The sequence below is a fragment of the Atta colombica genome, unplaced genomic scaffold, assembly GCF_001594045.1.
Source record: "Atta colombica isolate Treedump-2 unplaced genomic scaffold, Acol1.0 scaffold100, whole genome shotgun sequence".
NCBI lineage: Eukaryota > Metazoa > Arthropoda > Insecta > Hymenoptera > Formicidae > Atta > Atta colombica.
Window position 1 is genome coordinate 655,793 of NW_017259185.1, and position 16,873 is coordinate 672,665.

General features: G+C 30.4%; 2 protein-coding genes across 2 annotated transcripts in view; one reads left to right on the forward strand and one right to left on the reverse strand.

The window, feature by feature from the left end:
* Window positions 1–16,873, forward strand: part of LOC108686376 — a 117,081-nt gene that overhangs the window by 714 nt on the left and 99,494 nt on the right. The window lies entirely within an intron of this gene.
* Window positions 15,384–16,526, reverse strand: LOC108684533 (trichohyalin-like; the record flags this gene model as incomplete). Its single annotated transcript, XM_018188911.1, has 1 exon — window positions 15,384–16,526. A coding segment is annotated over one exon (1,143 nt), but the record flags the coding sequence as incomplete, so codon positions are not given.

Here is a 16,873-nt window from a genome sequence, read left to right on the forward strand (position 1 = left end):
GAAATTTAATATATTAGTATAATTATTATAATAATGTAATAAAAAGACTCATTAAAGTATCTTCCAACTTGTATTGTACAAGATTTTTTGAATAATAAACATTGGTCTTAGTTAAATATTATTAAATATTATTAATGTTTATGAATGTCATTAATAATGTTTAATCTATAGTAACGCAATTTTTATTGTAATGGAACCGTAATGATTATATCATTGACAATATCGTTATATCGATTCACTTACGTAATTATGAACTTCTACGTTTAGAAAATGTGAATATAATCAATTCCATTAATCAATTATTTAAAAAAATGTATTTGTCAACTACAATAAAATAATGAAGAGAGAGAAAGAGAAGGAGAGTATATATCTTATATAACAAACATATTTATTAGTGCCTTAAACATTAGTGTCTTAAAAACGCGATTTCAATGACGCAACTCTTAAAATTTATAAAGATTGTAATTACACATGTTACGTGACTACTCTTATGTAGAGTGGAAATAATTGGCCGAATACATCAACCCTATTTCGCAATCTGCTGAATCATATATCTGTTTATGAAGCTACCACTGTCGAGCATAATGATATCACAGGAATATCTTTATGATCCTATTTCACGCAACTGATGTGCCGTTGGGTATTCGATGGTATAGGATGACAGATTTTACACAACATAAAAGCATGACATAGATGTTAGTATCATATTTATCAAAACAAGCAATTAATCGAAAATTCTTTTAACACTTTAAATCATTATTTAAGATATTTCTACTAAAACATGAAATTAATGACTCTAAAATGTCAACCCTAAAAATGTAACAATAGCTAATTTATTATTAAAAAATAGTTAGTAATTACTTTTTTTAAGTAAAAGAAGTAACTTACTTAAACTTATTTATATTGTTATTTATTTAGTTATTAAATTGGTCAATATTTGATTTCTGTAAGGGTATATTATTAAATCTTAAAAAAAAATAAGAAAGAAAATTTGATATTATTTTTTCTCTCTTCAAACTAAGTCGTACTAAACAATAATATATGTATACAATATATATATAAATAATAATGTATCTTATAATTTATAATTAATAACTCTTAGTAATTTTTTATTGTCAGCGCAATTTGATTTTTTACATAACATTTGGAACTTATTTTTCAGAATTTAGAAGATATTGTATTTGTATCGTAGTTTCGATTACTTTGAGACTTTGTATTGACAAAGAATTGCCGAGAATCGTTCGCAGGATATAATCGCGATCGAAGAGATACAAGGCGCATCCAATACGTTTGCAAATACGTATAAAACGGTTCAGCAGCATTCATAATTCAACGCTGCGAGGCGAAATCATATGTAATGATTACATATGATTTCTGTGCGCCGAAACGAAAAACTCTCACACCTCGAGCTATTCGAGCAGAGCATGAGTAATGAAAGTGGCAGAGTCGCTTGTTTCCCATAGTTTTGCTTGCGAGCTGGCAAATCTGCCAAGCTCGAACTCCTATTACAAACACGCCACTCTGCCATTCTGACGTATATTCGCGACGCGTTAGTTCGTCGTGACAATTACAGCGAATGACAGAGATATCGTTTCAATATAACGCTTTACAAATTGCACGGTGCTGAGAGGAGAATCAATAATAATCGTAACGGAATCGTGAGTTTTCTTCTCGTAAATTACTTTGCTTAACCTCCATCCTAGCTTATATCTGTAATCTCGTCTCAGTAACGAGGTTTTATTTTTTTTAATTTTCCAAGAAAAAAATTGAAATAGGATGTGTCTTACAATCTCAAGAAGATTAGTGAAATAAAATCTGATTTATTAAAAGAATACAATTAAAAGAATGATTTTTACTCATAGATGTTTTCTTTTACTTTGCTTATTGCAAATAGCAATAGAGAGAATTTAAGAAATTTTTTTTATATAAATATAATTAAGCTTATCCCAATATATGTATAATAGGCTGAAAAACGTACCGTCTAAATTCTTTAAAGTGGAATCTCATTCTAAAAAGTTAAAATCGAATCATTCTTGAACAAGAGTGGTTTAATTTTCAACTTTTAAGAGTGAGATTTTACTCTTCAGAGTGACAATTCACTCTAAAAGTTTTAGACAGTACTTAGACTCTTTTAAAAAGCAACTATTTATTTCATTTGGATTTATAGGTACAACTTTAGTCAAAAGCATTAGGTATTTTATTAACTATAATATTTAACGTTTTAGTTCAAAAATTAATTTATGATGTTTGCTATGATTTATCCTTCGTTTTAAAGAACCTTTAAACTTATATATAATCAATAGAAAAAAATATAGATAAAAGAATTCCTGTAAAAGATTGATGTTCAATATTTTCATCATACATCATATATACCTCAAATTTCGTTTCAATTAAATAATTCTGTTGTACATTTGCTAACATAATAGTATTCTCTTAACGTTCCCTACATGTTCTCATCTTTGAGAACATGTGCCAGGACGTGTGATTTATGTTCTCGCATTCAGAAGGGTCTCGGAAAAAAAATTTCGAACAAGATATGCCCTTCCAACTTTCTCGAGGTCGGGAACGCGAATGAAACTGGATGACAATTTCGCCTATCAGCGTAGTATTCACAGAAGAGATCGACCCTCCTGGTCTCTTCGTGAATTATAGACTGTCCCTGTCTGTGTTAGTTTACACTGACAATGACATATCAAATTTTAAATAGTATGTTTGCCTTGCAACAATTTCGATAACCGTTTCTGGCAGCAGTTGCGCGAATAGCAATTTGATTTCTCATATCTACTTGCGAAATTATTTGTTTGTGATGAGGAAGATAACTAGGATTAAAAAAATGAACGTCGTGTAAAACAAATTCGAAATAAACAATTGCATTCTCTTTATGCTTCATCAAATTTTATATAGCTCTCGTATACGTTGCGATAATTTTAATCTAAATTTGCATTATTTGAACTTACTTTTTAAATAATTAGCTTAATAATTATTTTAAAATAAAATGAATCATTATTTAGTTCTCAAATTTTCAAAGATCTCAAATTTTTTACGTTGAACTTTATATATCATAAGAAAGAAGAAAGTTTCTATCCTGAAATAAATCGCACCTAGTAAACGCTTTAATGATTTCATATTATAGCTGAGAGCCAAGAAAGTTTTACAGTATTCCATAGATAACGATATATTTCAAGTGTCGATTTTAAAAGGAAGTCATAATCAGCACGGAATAAATTCTTTCTTCTCGCGCGCACTCTCTCCTTTCCTTCTTCCTGTAAAAAAAACAAAATTAATAAAAATCTTGCTTAGTTATCTGTTACGACTTGAAAATTGATGCATGCATATTGCTCATTCTCGGAGTTTCAATTTGCAGATTCAATCGTTCGGCGTATTACATTTCCGCTGAATAGTCTTGTTTTTTTTTTTCTATAATGGCCTCTCTTTAACATTTTCTTTTTATAAATTAATCTTCATTAACGAATAATCTGTTTAATTCATTAAATCGAATACTACTAAAAATATCTGTAAGAAACCAAATTCCAATTTTGATTATCGGAACAAATTAATCCTTTTTGATAATCCATATGTAAATACATACATGCAAAGGAAAATGTTTAATTTTATAAAATTTTATTTTTACATTTAAAACTTTATATTTATGTTTCTTATATTAATCTCTCAATATCTGGAAATATTTTTCTTGATTAAAAATTAAAAAAATTTTAATTTCAATAATTTAAAGTTTAAGTTTCAATAATTAATGAGAAGAATTTACTGTTCTTTTGATATTTTTCTTTACTGAATAAACTATATTATATATATACAACTGAATATTATATTAAATTTAATTAATTAGTTCTTGTATATTTTAAACGCCTGCCTTCTATATTACATAAATTTATGTTATGTTACATAAATTTCTATGTATTATATAAAATCACATTTGTTTTTTTGAATCTCGTAAACTTGAAAAAAAAAAGTTTCAAAAATAAAAAATACTTATACATATTAATTTATGTAGATTTAATTAAGCACTAATTCATCATTATTTTATAAATTTTTATCTCTAATCGTAATTTACTTATTCCAATTTTAATATTTTTGCTGACATCGCGATCGTGGAAGAAAATTAATGTTGTGAAAGGTAAAGTTAAATTTATTGCAGTGATATTTAATTATTAAAATTTTCTACGCGCGCTGAATTTTTTTCCGTCCTTTTTCGCTTGGGGAAATCGTTATTATTAAATTATTCTCCGTGGCGTATTCCATGAAGAGTTAATAATCCACTGTATTCGCACGCGAGATTCCGTAGGGCGAGTTTCCGAGTTTCACTTCATTCCGCGTAATCGATGATATATAAAGAAGAGGAGGAAAGCATATGTAAAGTTTAAGATGCAGGAAGCACTTTGAGATATGCGTGCATGTATCGTGGGATCTAGCTCGATTATTTACCGGTAGATTAAATCGCCATGTCGCATGTATAGCAGTCTTCGTAATAATGTTCGTGCCGATAGCTAAACAGATTTTATCATTATTGATTTAAAGATCGACGCGAAGGAATTTTGTCCCTTTCGACGATAATGAAGCTGTACCGTAATCTCTGGCAGATTCGTGACTGTCACCGTTACTGTTGTCGACACGAGATTCGAGTTGTACACGAATACCGTCTTGATCGTCTCGGAACTAAGGACAGTTATCTGCAATTCCGCCGATGAGCGTTCCATTATTCATGCTCTATGAATAATCGCGCAAACGGATAACGCCCGACAAGCAGCGAGACGATAGCGAACGTAGCATAAGATCGGAAGAATGATAGGATGGAATTTGCAACGGTACTCAATGCTTGTCATCGGGATTTATAGAGCGAATGTCGTTGACGAATTTTATAAATGTACAAAATTGAAATCGATTAAACTTCGCGTTTGGACGATATCTCGATGCTATTACGTTTAACTTGCGAAAGTGTTTTATCGATATTTTCTAATTGTTAATCAAAAGTTATCAATCATTACGATTTAACTCTTCGTGTGCAATTTGGGTCTCTTTTAATCCAACCCAAGCTTTTTTAATTGTTTTGATCTAAGCTTTTAAAAAAATGTAGAATAATTTAGGATTACTTTTTAATATTATTATTTTCAATTTCTATATTGCGTTTTGAAATAAAAAAATCTTTTTTTTTATTATAATGCAATTATTGCAATCTTACCTACCTCGCGATAAACTTTAATGCCGCGATGGTTTCGCTTTAATGCGTTCCATCTGTATTCTGTCGTCACGGGGTGCTCGCCTTACTACATAATTCGATCGATGACTACACAAGGACGTAAATGATAGCTCAGATATAGGTACAGCTATGTATGTCATTGAGTACGTATATAAATATATGTATGCAGCACACAGTTTTTCTCTTGTTCACTGAAACAAGGGAAGTTGTTCGTTTCCCAAAAAAGTTTTCATCTTTAATAGAAATATGTATATGACTCCGAAATAATATTTAAATCTTTTATATGTATCGAGTTTGTAGTTGGGAATTTTTGCAAGAATCAGACATAACGCGACATTTTCATTTGAATGTGACTACTCTATTTCAACCATTATGAAATTGCATCGGGTACAACGAGTAGTGAAGATATCAAACGGAAGAGAGATATCAAGGTATCATTACGTGCACGGGAATATCAAGATATCATTACATGCGCTCTCGACTGCTCCGTTTTAAGAATCCATTCATTGTCTGTCGCTTTTTGCGCAGCAGGATCGCCCTGCGGCACATCGCTTCCGTTTCTCACGAAATATCGCTGCAATGTTTCGCATCCACTTCGGCGAACATTGTGACTTATTAATGCAGTTCGCAAACTTGAAACGTAAATTTAAACTGTGATAAATGGCGTTTGCCGACTGCGAACTATGGTTAAATATCGTTTTGTATTCTACGCAATTATGATTGTGTTAAAGTCACAAATGTAGAATTTCATTCAAAGTTTTGTATGTTAAAAAATTGTAAAAAGATAAAGTATCGTACTCGACTTTTCTAAAAAAAATTCAAGTTAATGCAATCAGAAACATAAAGTTTCTGAAAATGCAAAATTTTCTCGTATACATTTTCTATTTTTTATGCAGTGTATGATTGTAGGAAATTCAATATTTTATTCAAAAGTGGCAATTAGCATTCTATTTGAATGTAAAATGCAACAGCATTTTTCAATTTAATTTCTTTTTATTGTCAATTTGAGTGAATTATCCGTTATAAATTATGTAGATAAATATATTCAGAGAAACATGAGTGCATAGGGATAAATTGTCACGTGTAAGTTATTAACGTATAAGGTTTGCTACGAGTCTGCGAATCGATGAATAAATTGCTATTGACAATATATCAGTGGCGTATAGATCGTCGGTGTGAATAGTATATGACAGTTCTGTTCATTAATAAATCCTACATAAAAGTAGTAGTTGCATATATTCTTAGCAAAGTCTTCTACAATGTGCTTTTTGTTTCCTGTTTCTTGCCTTTTGTTATTTTTTACATCTTATCTTTTTGCTTCTTATTCGGTTTTTTGTTTTATATCGCTCGAAATAAAAGTTAACGAACTTTGAAAGAACGAGAGAACAAGAAATATGTAGCAAAAAATACAATTGTTGATGAAAACGATGCAAAGGAGAAAAAAACAAAAGCAGGAAAAAACAAGAAACAGGAAATAAAAAACACATTGTAGAATAGACTTAAGTGTATAACAATCAGATGCAGGCGATGCATATAAATGTCAAAATTTATCTTCGTCTTTCTATTAGTCTTTGGACATCCAGAATAAGATCTTTCCGGGATTTATTTATAAAACGTTGCTAAATCGATCTTTATTATATCTATTGCCAAATAGTGTAGGGTAACTCCTATATACGCCACACTTATCAAAAACTTAATTTATTAAGTATTATTTATTATGTTTATAGTAAACAAAACTATATCAATAAAAACTTTGTACTCTCTATTACTATGAAAAAAATATTAGAAATCCGAAATATTTATTTTTCATATTAAAAAATAAACTTTTTGAAATCCTTGTATTTTTGTCGTATAGGAGTAAGATATATGACTACTCATAGGGGGAGAGGGGATATGTACGATTCATGAAAAATTTATAAATAATTCATATAAATAAGATGTACATGACATAAATAAAATGTGTTTATAAAGTTTTATTAAGAATGATAAATATGTATATGAAATAATAAATAATAATTACAATCTTCCTACATGTTACAAGTATATGACATGAAGTACATTTTTGTCGTATATCCTTGCGTTTTTGTCGTATAGGAGTAAGATATACGACTACTCATCGGGGGTATGTACGATCCATGAAAAATTTATAAATAATTCATATAAATAAGACGTACAATGACATAATAAAATGTGTTTATAAAGTTTTAAGGAATAAAAATGATAAATATGTATATGAAGTAATAAATAATAATTACAATCTTCCTACATGTTACAAGTATATGACATGAAGTACATATTTCATATAATGCGTTTATTGCATTTAGTGCATTGAATTCAATCTGCATACTATATATGCTTTGGACATAAATCCTGCTCGTTAAAAATGCCGTATATTCCAAAAAAACAAGTGAGATATAAGATAACAAATTAAATAAAGAATACGAAAGCAAAGCATATATTTTGCTACACAACACGCTTTATTATTCCACTATACGTATGTATTACGAAATAACCACTAAACTCTTTTACACCCTATAGTAATCATTTTATGTAGATTATAATTTATGATGGCGTTACTTATTACAGTGACAAATCGATTCAACTCACAATAATTTCATGAATATTAATAGTAAGAAACCGAAATCATAACACAATATTAATATAACGTAAAGGCATGTAACAGAGTAGTTGCCGGAAAATTACCCTCACTCCTTCTATTTTTTCTGACTTCTAAATCCCAGTGCGATGTATTTGGAATTAACCTATTAAAAAGCGATTCTAAAATAACTCACCATCTGAAAATATTGGACAAACAAAAAACTTTTTTTAGTCTTCAAAATTAGATTTACTTTCATCATTTGATTGACAAATATATTATTTGATTCCCATTTCTTATTCTAAAATTATCGTTAAATAATGTGATGTGATGGGGTGTATACGAATAGAAATATCACAGGATTAAATTTTCAATAATGCCGAGAACTTGCATACTTTGCATATAGAACTTAAAGGTATAATTCGCCAATTTAAGGATAGGTCAGTTTTTATAGCGGAAATTCCACGCTGTTACGATCGATTTATTTGAAAGATTTGCCATGACGTCACCCCGTCACGAGTCCTCGGGACGTGAGAATCCCGATCATGTTCCGATGAATACGTAACTGTCGTCGTAAATATCCGGTTGCGAATAGAACTGTGGTTATGCCTTTCTCTTCAGTTGTTTCCAATTCCCATCTTCGATCTGCCTACGTGGGCGTCGCGGCAAAGCGTCGCGACGCAGCATCTATCTCTTCAATTATTTCCCATGAAGAATAAATATCGATCATCGTAAACTCTCAGTCATGCAGGTTGCAGAATGCCAATTAGGGCTTGTAGTAAAGGGAGGGATACGGACACACCAGCACCCACGGGTGCCGCATTCGCGAGTATTTTATAGCGTTTAAACTTGACGTTTATTTTATGACCTCTTCACCCCGTTCGCTCTCTCTCTCTCTTCCTCTCTCGTCTCGCACACGAGGCAAGTTTGTCTCGATATGCAAAGGGCCGATGCGCGTCGAATGCAAGAACCATATTAATAGGCAAAACAGCGTGAAATAAATGTCCGCATCCCTTAACAACGACGATAAACGTAGCTTCCTATTGATCATGTTGTATTTGACGTCGACGTGTTATTATAAGTCGAAGGCCACCGCTATCGAGTGAATGAATTATATTAATTGATCATAACATGTTCTGTTCGAGTGACGCTCCTTATAAAACGATGCATTATATTGCTGTACCTTTTCAAGTAGTTGTGCATTTACTGTATATATGCTGACAATCATGTTGTCATAATCGTTATGAGAATGTTTCAAACTCAGAGAGATAATAAAATTGCGCGGAAAATTTCCATATTTCTAATTTTTGTAAATACAAAAATAATAACATGTGTTTTGTATTTTTTCTAGTAATTGTGCATTTATTGTACGTTTTGTAATCATTATTATCATAATGTCTTATAACGAGAGAGAAAATTGCAGAAATATTATTCTTAAATTTTTCGAAATTATTAAAAATCAAAGATTTTTATTTAAGCTCTAACTAGTTATAACAATTTTCTTGTCAAATATTAGAAGGAAATATTTTGATGTTTTTAATTTTTATAAATATAAAAATAATATTGTTAAATACATTATTATATTGTTATATTTTATTTTAATATACGGATGATTTTTGTGCTAAAGGATTATAAAAGTAAAATTATTTTTATATAATATAATAATATTTGTATTTCTATACAACAAAAAAAAATGTATCTAAATAATATTTTTAATTAAATAATAAAACAAGCGCGAATTTAAATGTGACAACATAAAATAAAATTCGAATTTGTTTCTTTGTTCTGTACAATCTTTGAATAACGGTAAAAGTACATAATTAATTGATCATCTTGGATGCAAAAATGTTGTTCTCATAACGATAAGCAAAGGAACTTAAAAATTGGATGAGCCGAAAAAAATGTCAGCACATAATGAATGATCTTATCTAACGTATTCGTTACATGCCATCGAATCGTTGCAAGTCCTTATGAAATCGATCGTTCCTGCTCGTTAAAAATCTCGTTGTTCCGCCATGTTTTTCGGTGCACTTATATTTGCATAGGTTTCGGCTCTCATTACTCGAAGATTTAATAGAGCGTTAAGAAGTGAAATATTGATCCGTCTCGGGCTGAGTGGTTGAATCGGTCATACAAGTTCCACTTTGGTATTGAAAGAATACTTAATAAATTGATTTTCGTAAGCTTCTTGTAATAATCAATATTTTCTAGATCATAATTTGTCTTTTATTGGCTCTTAAGTATCTACTTGCGTATCTTATAATCATTATCTGTGATAAAATCAGCATGCGGTCGTAATTGCGCAAAATAATGTATCAATGCATTTACTTATAAATTACAGTCGTTCAGAAAGATTGAAGATAGTTTTTGAACAGGAATTTTGCAAAAATATCATTTGAATTTTAGTTCGGTTTTGTAAAGTTTTATAAATTTTTCTATGTTTAATATGAATTAATTTTCAATGTTTGATTATTTTAATCTGTGTAAAATTATCAGATAACAATATTAGCTAAAACGAATGTAGCTTCAATAAAGTTTATTTGTATAAAATATGCAACAAGATTGCACAGCTTTACAAAATCACTCAGCAATATGCATGTATTAATAAACTACTGCTATTTGAAATTATTTCATTTGCTAAGAGGAATTCATTGCCATACAACAACAACTGATAAATATTCCATAAAGTTTTGCATCAATAAATCATGTGTTAAAATTATGCAGCAGTGATTAATGAAATATATCAAATGTATGATATAATATAATTTGCGTACGCGCGCACATATACAGTTAAAGCTTTTTAAAGCAACTTGTAATAATTATTACTGTTAATTGATATTAATGAAATAAAAATTTAATATTTTTCGAAAGATTTTCTTTCAATGTTGTCTGTTTAAAATCATATCTCAGACATAAAGTCAATGTTAATATATTCGCGGCTGTTTGTTCCATGTTTAGAATGAAATCGATATTATGAAAAATAAGAAATTTTTTGTAAAATTTCAATAAGTATAATAGTAGTAGAATAATAAAATAGTGCACCGATACCCTATTAAAAACCGGCCTGACGAGTGTCTCGATTAACATCACGATGTTAATACTAGAAGCAGCTCTCGTGACTTCCACGCGAACAATTTACAACGTGGCGAACAATTTACAAGGATGGAGGGTTGTTATTAGGACATAATTTGCGAAACTCGAAGTAGTCTGCCGAGTGGCACGTGACAGGCACGATCGGCACGATGGATTTATCGTCGACTTATTGTTACCGCTCGTTCAGCGATCGATAGGAGCAGTGAATTTGCAGATATAATCTTGCGGTGCGATAATTATTTAACGAGCCGTTTCAATGTTAAATTTTTGTCTCGCATTCTTGCACACGGACTCTTGCACATGTTTAATCGCCGCCAGACTGACTCGATTACATTGAGTACGCACGCTCGATCAACAGACTTATTATACGCAATGTAATTAGTTGTCGGATTGGAAATATAAGCCACACTTGTATCTTATCCAGGATATTAATGATTTAATGCGCAGCATGCGGTAATGCTTCTATTCTGGTTACACTCGGCAATACAATTGATACAGTTAATAAGGGGAAGTCTTATCATAGAAATTTTAACTAAAGCTCAAAGTTCTCTACAAACAAATTCTTAGCATAAAAGGATATTATTAGAGAAGTTGTCTAATCTTGAGAAGAATTTTTCTTTATTTTTCATTTATTTATATAATTATATAAAGAGAGATTTTTAATAAAAATACGATTAATTATATTGTTTTTTTTCGTAATAATAATTTATTATAATAATATATATTTATCATAATAATTATATTTATTATAATAATTTGTCGTAGCATTATTTAATATTAAATGTTAGTTTTATTTTTGGTTATATCAGAGAAAACTGTAATTACTAATTAAGACATTGGCACAAATGTTTTTTATGTCTTTATTTTTTTCTTTTAATATTTAAATGAATAAATAAAATTAGTTAATACTGATTATGTTGTTACGAAGATGAATATGTCATTATTTCTGAATAGACATGGAAAGCCTCTTACAGAGGAATGTCAGTATCGAGTAAAACGCTTATGGAATCGATATCGATACTCAAATTATTCAAATAGCGATATCAAGTCTTCGTGATGATCGTATTTAATTATAGATTGTGATATCGAGATTTCATCCTGACATGACCTTAATTAATACGAACTCTGTAGGCGACATATCTATGACAATCACGCGAGTCTAAACCTAAAGCATCGTCATCTTTCTTCTTTCGAAAAATATTTCCATTTTTTTTCTGGATTGATATACCTCCATGTATAATATAATTATAAATATTAAATTAATATTAAATTTAATTAAGCTTAATTAATTTTCACAAATAATTATATGTTTCATGAAATACTACTTTTCATATTACATGGTAAACAAACGACATTAATTTAAAAAATATAGATAAAATAAAAGCTTTTTTTCAATAATTATATTTTACATTGTCAAGAATGAAAAGTTAATTTTAATTTAAGAAAGTATAGTAGACTTTCTGAGACAAACAAAAATGTTAAAATTAACATTTTATTTTTAACAGTGTCGTTTAAAATCAATAACCGATATCACAATTGATTGCATATAGAAGACGAATTATGGAATAAAAAATATTATTTATTATTTAAACTAATTTTATAGCAAATAACATTTTCACATAAATTATATATTCTATTTAAACTGTATTATGTTAGATAATACAATTTAGTAACGGACGCGCAAATTTCTTGAAAATTACTCGAGTAATGTCTCTCACGGGAAATCTTTGGACATTCTAATGTAACACCTGGCGACAGATGTTAAGGGAGCATATTGGTCTATCTCATACTAAATGTTCGGAAGAATTCCGTTTAATAGTCTTGCAGATATTATCAAGCATGTCTGTTAATATTATATGCTTTATCTAGAAACCAAAAAATTTTATTTAAATACTCTCCTTGATTTTAACACGTAAATGTACAGATCCATACATAAAGTGTGAACATAATATAAATACAATACGTATAATTTCTATAATATAAAACGTTAATAACTCAAAAATCAACTTTTTTAAGTTGTGTTATTTTTGAAGAAAGGGAGTGATATATTAATTTTAAAAATTTATTGCGCTATTAGTTTGCTGAAAGATATGTGAATTATCGAATAAATTTGTACGTACAACGATAGAAGTAATAGTAGAAGAAACTTTACCTTTGAATGCTATAATTACGATCGAAAAACGATATCCAGTTTTTTTGAATATAATTATAAATCTATAATGTTTCTCCAACTTGACTTTTAGAGATTGTCAGGATACATAATTCTTAGTGGCCATTATATCCTTATCTCGATGCCTTGATTAATATGCAGCAGGATAACGGATATTAAAAGAGTATTATATGCAATTTATATGTCAATCATGTTACCACATAAGCATAAGCCGCATTATTTTGCAACATACTTTGCGTTAATAATTTAAGGTTTCGATAACAGGAAAAATCAAGTATCAATCGATAGTCACTGTAATTTTAATATATTTGAATAAATTACCGTACACACACGTGTCAAGCTTGCTTGATCCTTCTACATTCGTAAGTTATCTCACTACATAACTCTATGTTATACCGTGAGATAACTCACGTCCTGAGAGCAAAAGGGCCGAACCCGGGTGTTAGGAGTCAGAATTATAATTTGCGATTTAATTAAAAGACACGCACCATATAACCCATATAAATACAACAAATCAAACTGTGCATAGTATATAGTTAAATTATTTGTCCGTAGTCGAAAAAAATATTGATTTTTATATCATATTTTATATTATGATTTTATATTATGATTTTTATAGTTCATTTTTATTTTAAATGGTTCCTCATCGGAATTCACGGATCTCAGGGAGCCTGGACATTTTTTCAACTATGTTGTAAAAAATTATTTATAACAAATGTTTTTCACAATCTTATATAATTTTAAGTTACATAATCTTATTTCTCAAATTTTGAAAAAAAGTCATTTAATTATGTCTACTTTAAGCAAAGATAAGAAAGATTCTATAATATTTTATATATGTGTTGAATATTTTATTATTGTACCTACATATAAACGTTTCATATTTACACATTTTTTGTTGCTCTACTTTCATCAATTTCGTTTTAACAATTTAGCGGATATGTCTTGCGACATAGTTGACTTGAACACATATATAAGCTCTATTGAACGTCTGTTGGTTTTTTAACTTTCGTCACAATTTCCGGTTTTTTCTTCCGTCTTTCGCGGTTTCCTTCGTGACCTTCTTACGAGATACTCCATCCTGTTCAACAAAATAGTTTCCGTTCCTTTTGACCGTTGCCTATCATTCTCGCCAAAATACAATTTTTGATATATTTCCGTCAAAAATTGCTATTTCTCTTAAAAACTGAATATGTGTACAAACGCAAAATTTTGTTTTTTTTTCTAATTGTAAATTTGTTCAATCTAAAAATTAAAAAAATTAATTTAATGATAATATTTTTAACTTAAAATTTTAATTAATAAAATTTTAATAAAATTTTAACATTATAATTATAACTACCTACATAATACTTTAATATTTATTATTAATTAAAAATAATTTGCCGTTATAAAACCCCAAAATCATTATTTTAATATTAATACTATTTATTTTCGAATTTATATTTTCGATAAAGTTCAATCTTTTTAATAAATTATTTCTGAGAAGTCCTTCGTGTATGTCTATTTTAAATGATTTTTATTTCTTTTCTGCGTACTATTTTTGAGTCCATTCTTGGAGATGTTTTTCTTAATTGACTTTCTCCTAACGTTCTTTTCCTCTGATTCTATCTTTTTCAAAATATAGAACTGTCTCATTCGTATCTCGTTAATCTGATCAACTATTTTAACGGTTCTTGACATCGCATGATCTTCTCTCTCTTAACGGTACATAATAAATAAACCAGAATTCCATCCCAATAATCAATTTTTTATTAAACGCAAATGTTACATATATATGCAATCTTTATTAATTCTTTATGTATTTTTCTAAAAGTATTAACAAAATAGTCGATGAAGTTTTTCAAAAGCAAATAATGAAGCTAATTTAATGTTCTGTGAATTTTTCTTTTTATATAATTAGACACGTGAAGTGTCTAATTATATAAAAGAATATCTTAAAGAAAGAAGAAATGTATTTTTTTCTTTAATTTTAACATTAATATTACTGTCGGAGTTTAGTTTTTTTTTCAATCACTGTATTTCATTTTTATTTTTCCGATCACTACCTTTTTCCAATTCTTTTTCTACCTATATAACATTGCATTTCTTTTTTCACTGTAATGTTATTCTCTTCGTTGACCTTAGCTTCTTTCTCTTTATTAACCGTCCTACAAGTTACTGTAAATACTGCGATGAGTCTCGATCGACCATTTCCGTGAATAGTACAATATTTTTCGTTATTATCTTTTCTACCTTCTTGATTTTCTTGCTAACACTAGTATCTAGAGATGAAATTTTCTTACTTAATGACGGCTTTATCATTTTGTTCAATCTTTCACGTCTTCATTATCGGTATTTTTAGTGTCTTGATTTTTCTTCGTTAATTTGTCAAGAATCTCTTGTTCCTCAGATGTAAGAGTCGCTCTATTCACGAAGTTTGCAATGTTAGCTGCGTGTATCATCAACAAACGTTTTCTCTCCTCCTTCGCATGTTCCGCCTCAAGTAGTTCCAATTTCTGTTGCTCTTTAACGATTTCCTCAATCCTAGCAATCTCCTCCTCGCGAATCCTGCGGCGGTGTTCAATCAAACTCTCCAGGTCCTTCCGGTACTGTACTTTCATCCTTCTTTTCGCCTCGGCTGTGCACCTTGCCATCTTCTCATCTTCCATAATCTTCCTCATGACTTCCTCGGCCCATGCTTTATCCTCCTCAACGAAACGCAGCCTGCACTGTTCCGTGAAGACTATCTGTTCCCGTAAACTAGCTGCCAGTTCTTGCTGCATCTTTTTCCTACGCATCGTCTCCTCCATCTCTCTGATTACAAGCTCGCACCTGATCTCCTCCGCTACGAGATCAATCAGTCGCTCTTCTCTCTCTTGTTTTTGAGCTTGAGCATCCAGCAGTATCCTAGTTGTTTCTAGCAGGACACGTTCGCGCCTCTCTAACTGCTCCTGTCGAAGTCTGCTCATCTCCTTTGATCTCTCCTCTATCTCCTTCAAGTACTCTAGATCTTTCAATCGCTTCTTCTCTTCTGCTTCGAGCTCCTTCTGTCGATGAGCTTTCCTTATTTCCTCGAGGATCAATCTTTCTTGTCTCGTCCTCTCTACAAGCTCGCATTTCTTCTCCACCGCCTTCGTGCGTTCCTGCTCTTCTTGCTCTCGGTCCACTTTTTCCAAGAACTTCCTGTACTCGTGAGCCTCCTCCACAATGACTCTTTTTTGTTCCTCCTTTCGTGTTAACTGCTCGTCCAATTGCCGTTTATATTCCTTCGATTTCCGTAGTATCTCCGACTGGCACCGGAGATCCTCCTCCAATACTTCCTGTTGTTCCTGACGGATCAAGTCGGCGACTTCGCGTTTTCGCACGAGCTCGGCATATTTGTGAGCCTGTTTCTCATCAAGTTGAGCCTGCAGCCCTTTCACCATATAGGCACGTCGTAATTCAGCCACCAATTTCGCGAGCGTGTCATAAGACTCCCGGTTGCGATGAAATCTTGCATATAAAGTGTTCTCGTTGCTTGGGGGTGTTTCTTCCATTGTTAATCGTTACTTTTGGATACTTATTGCCTCATGGATTTAGAGAAGATCGTGCGTTTGTGAGACTGAGATCGTAGAATTAGATGTGAGCCGTGGATTAGATGTATTGCGTTTTAACTTGTTGGAAACTGGTCATAATCTTCCGGGTTTGCCTGCAAGGGTTACGCTAGTTCATTATAGTCTTGTAGAGAATGAATTAATTTAAATGTGAAAATAATATATATCTACATTTTTAAGAATGTAATTCATTATAATTTATTTGTTAATTAGTGTCTGCGATT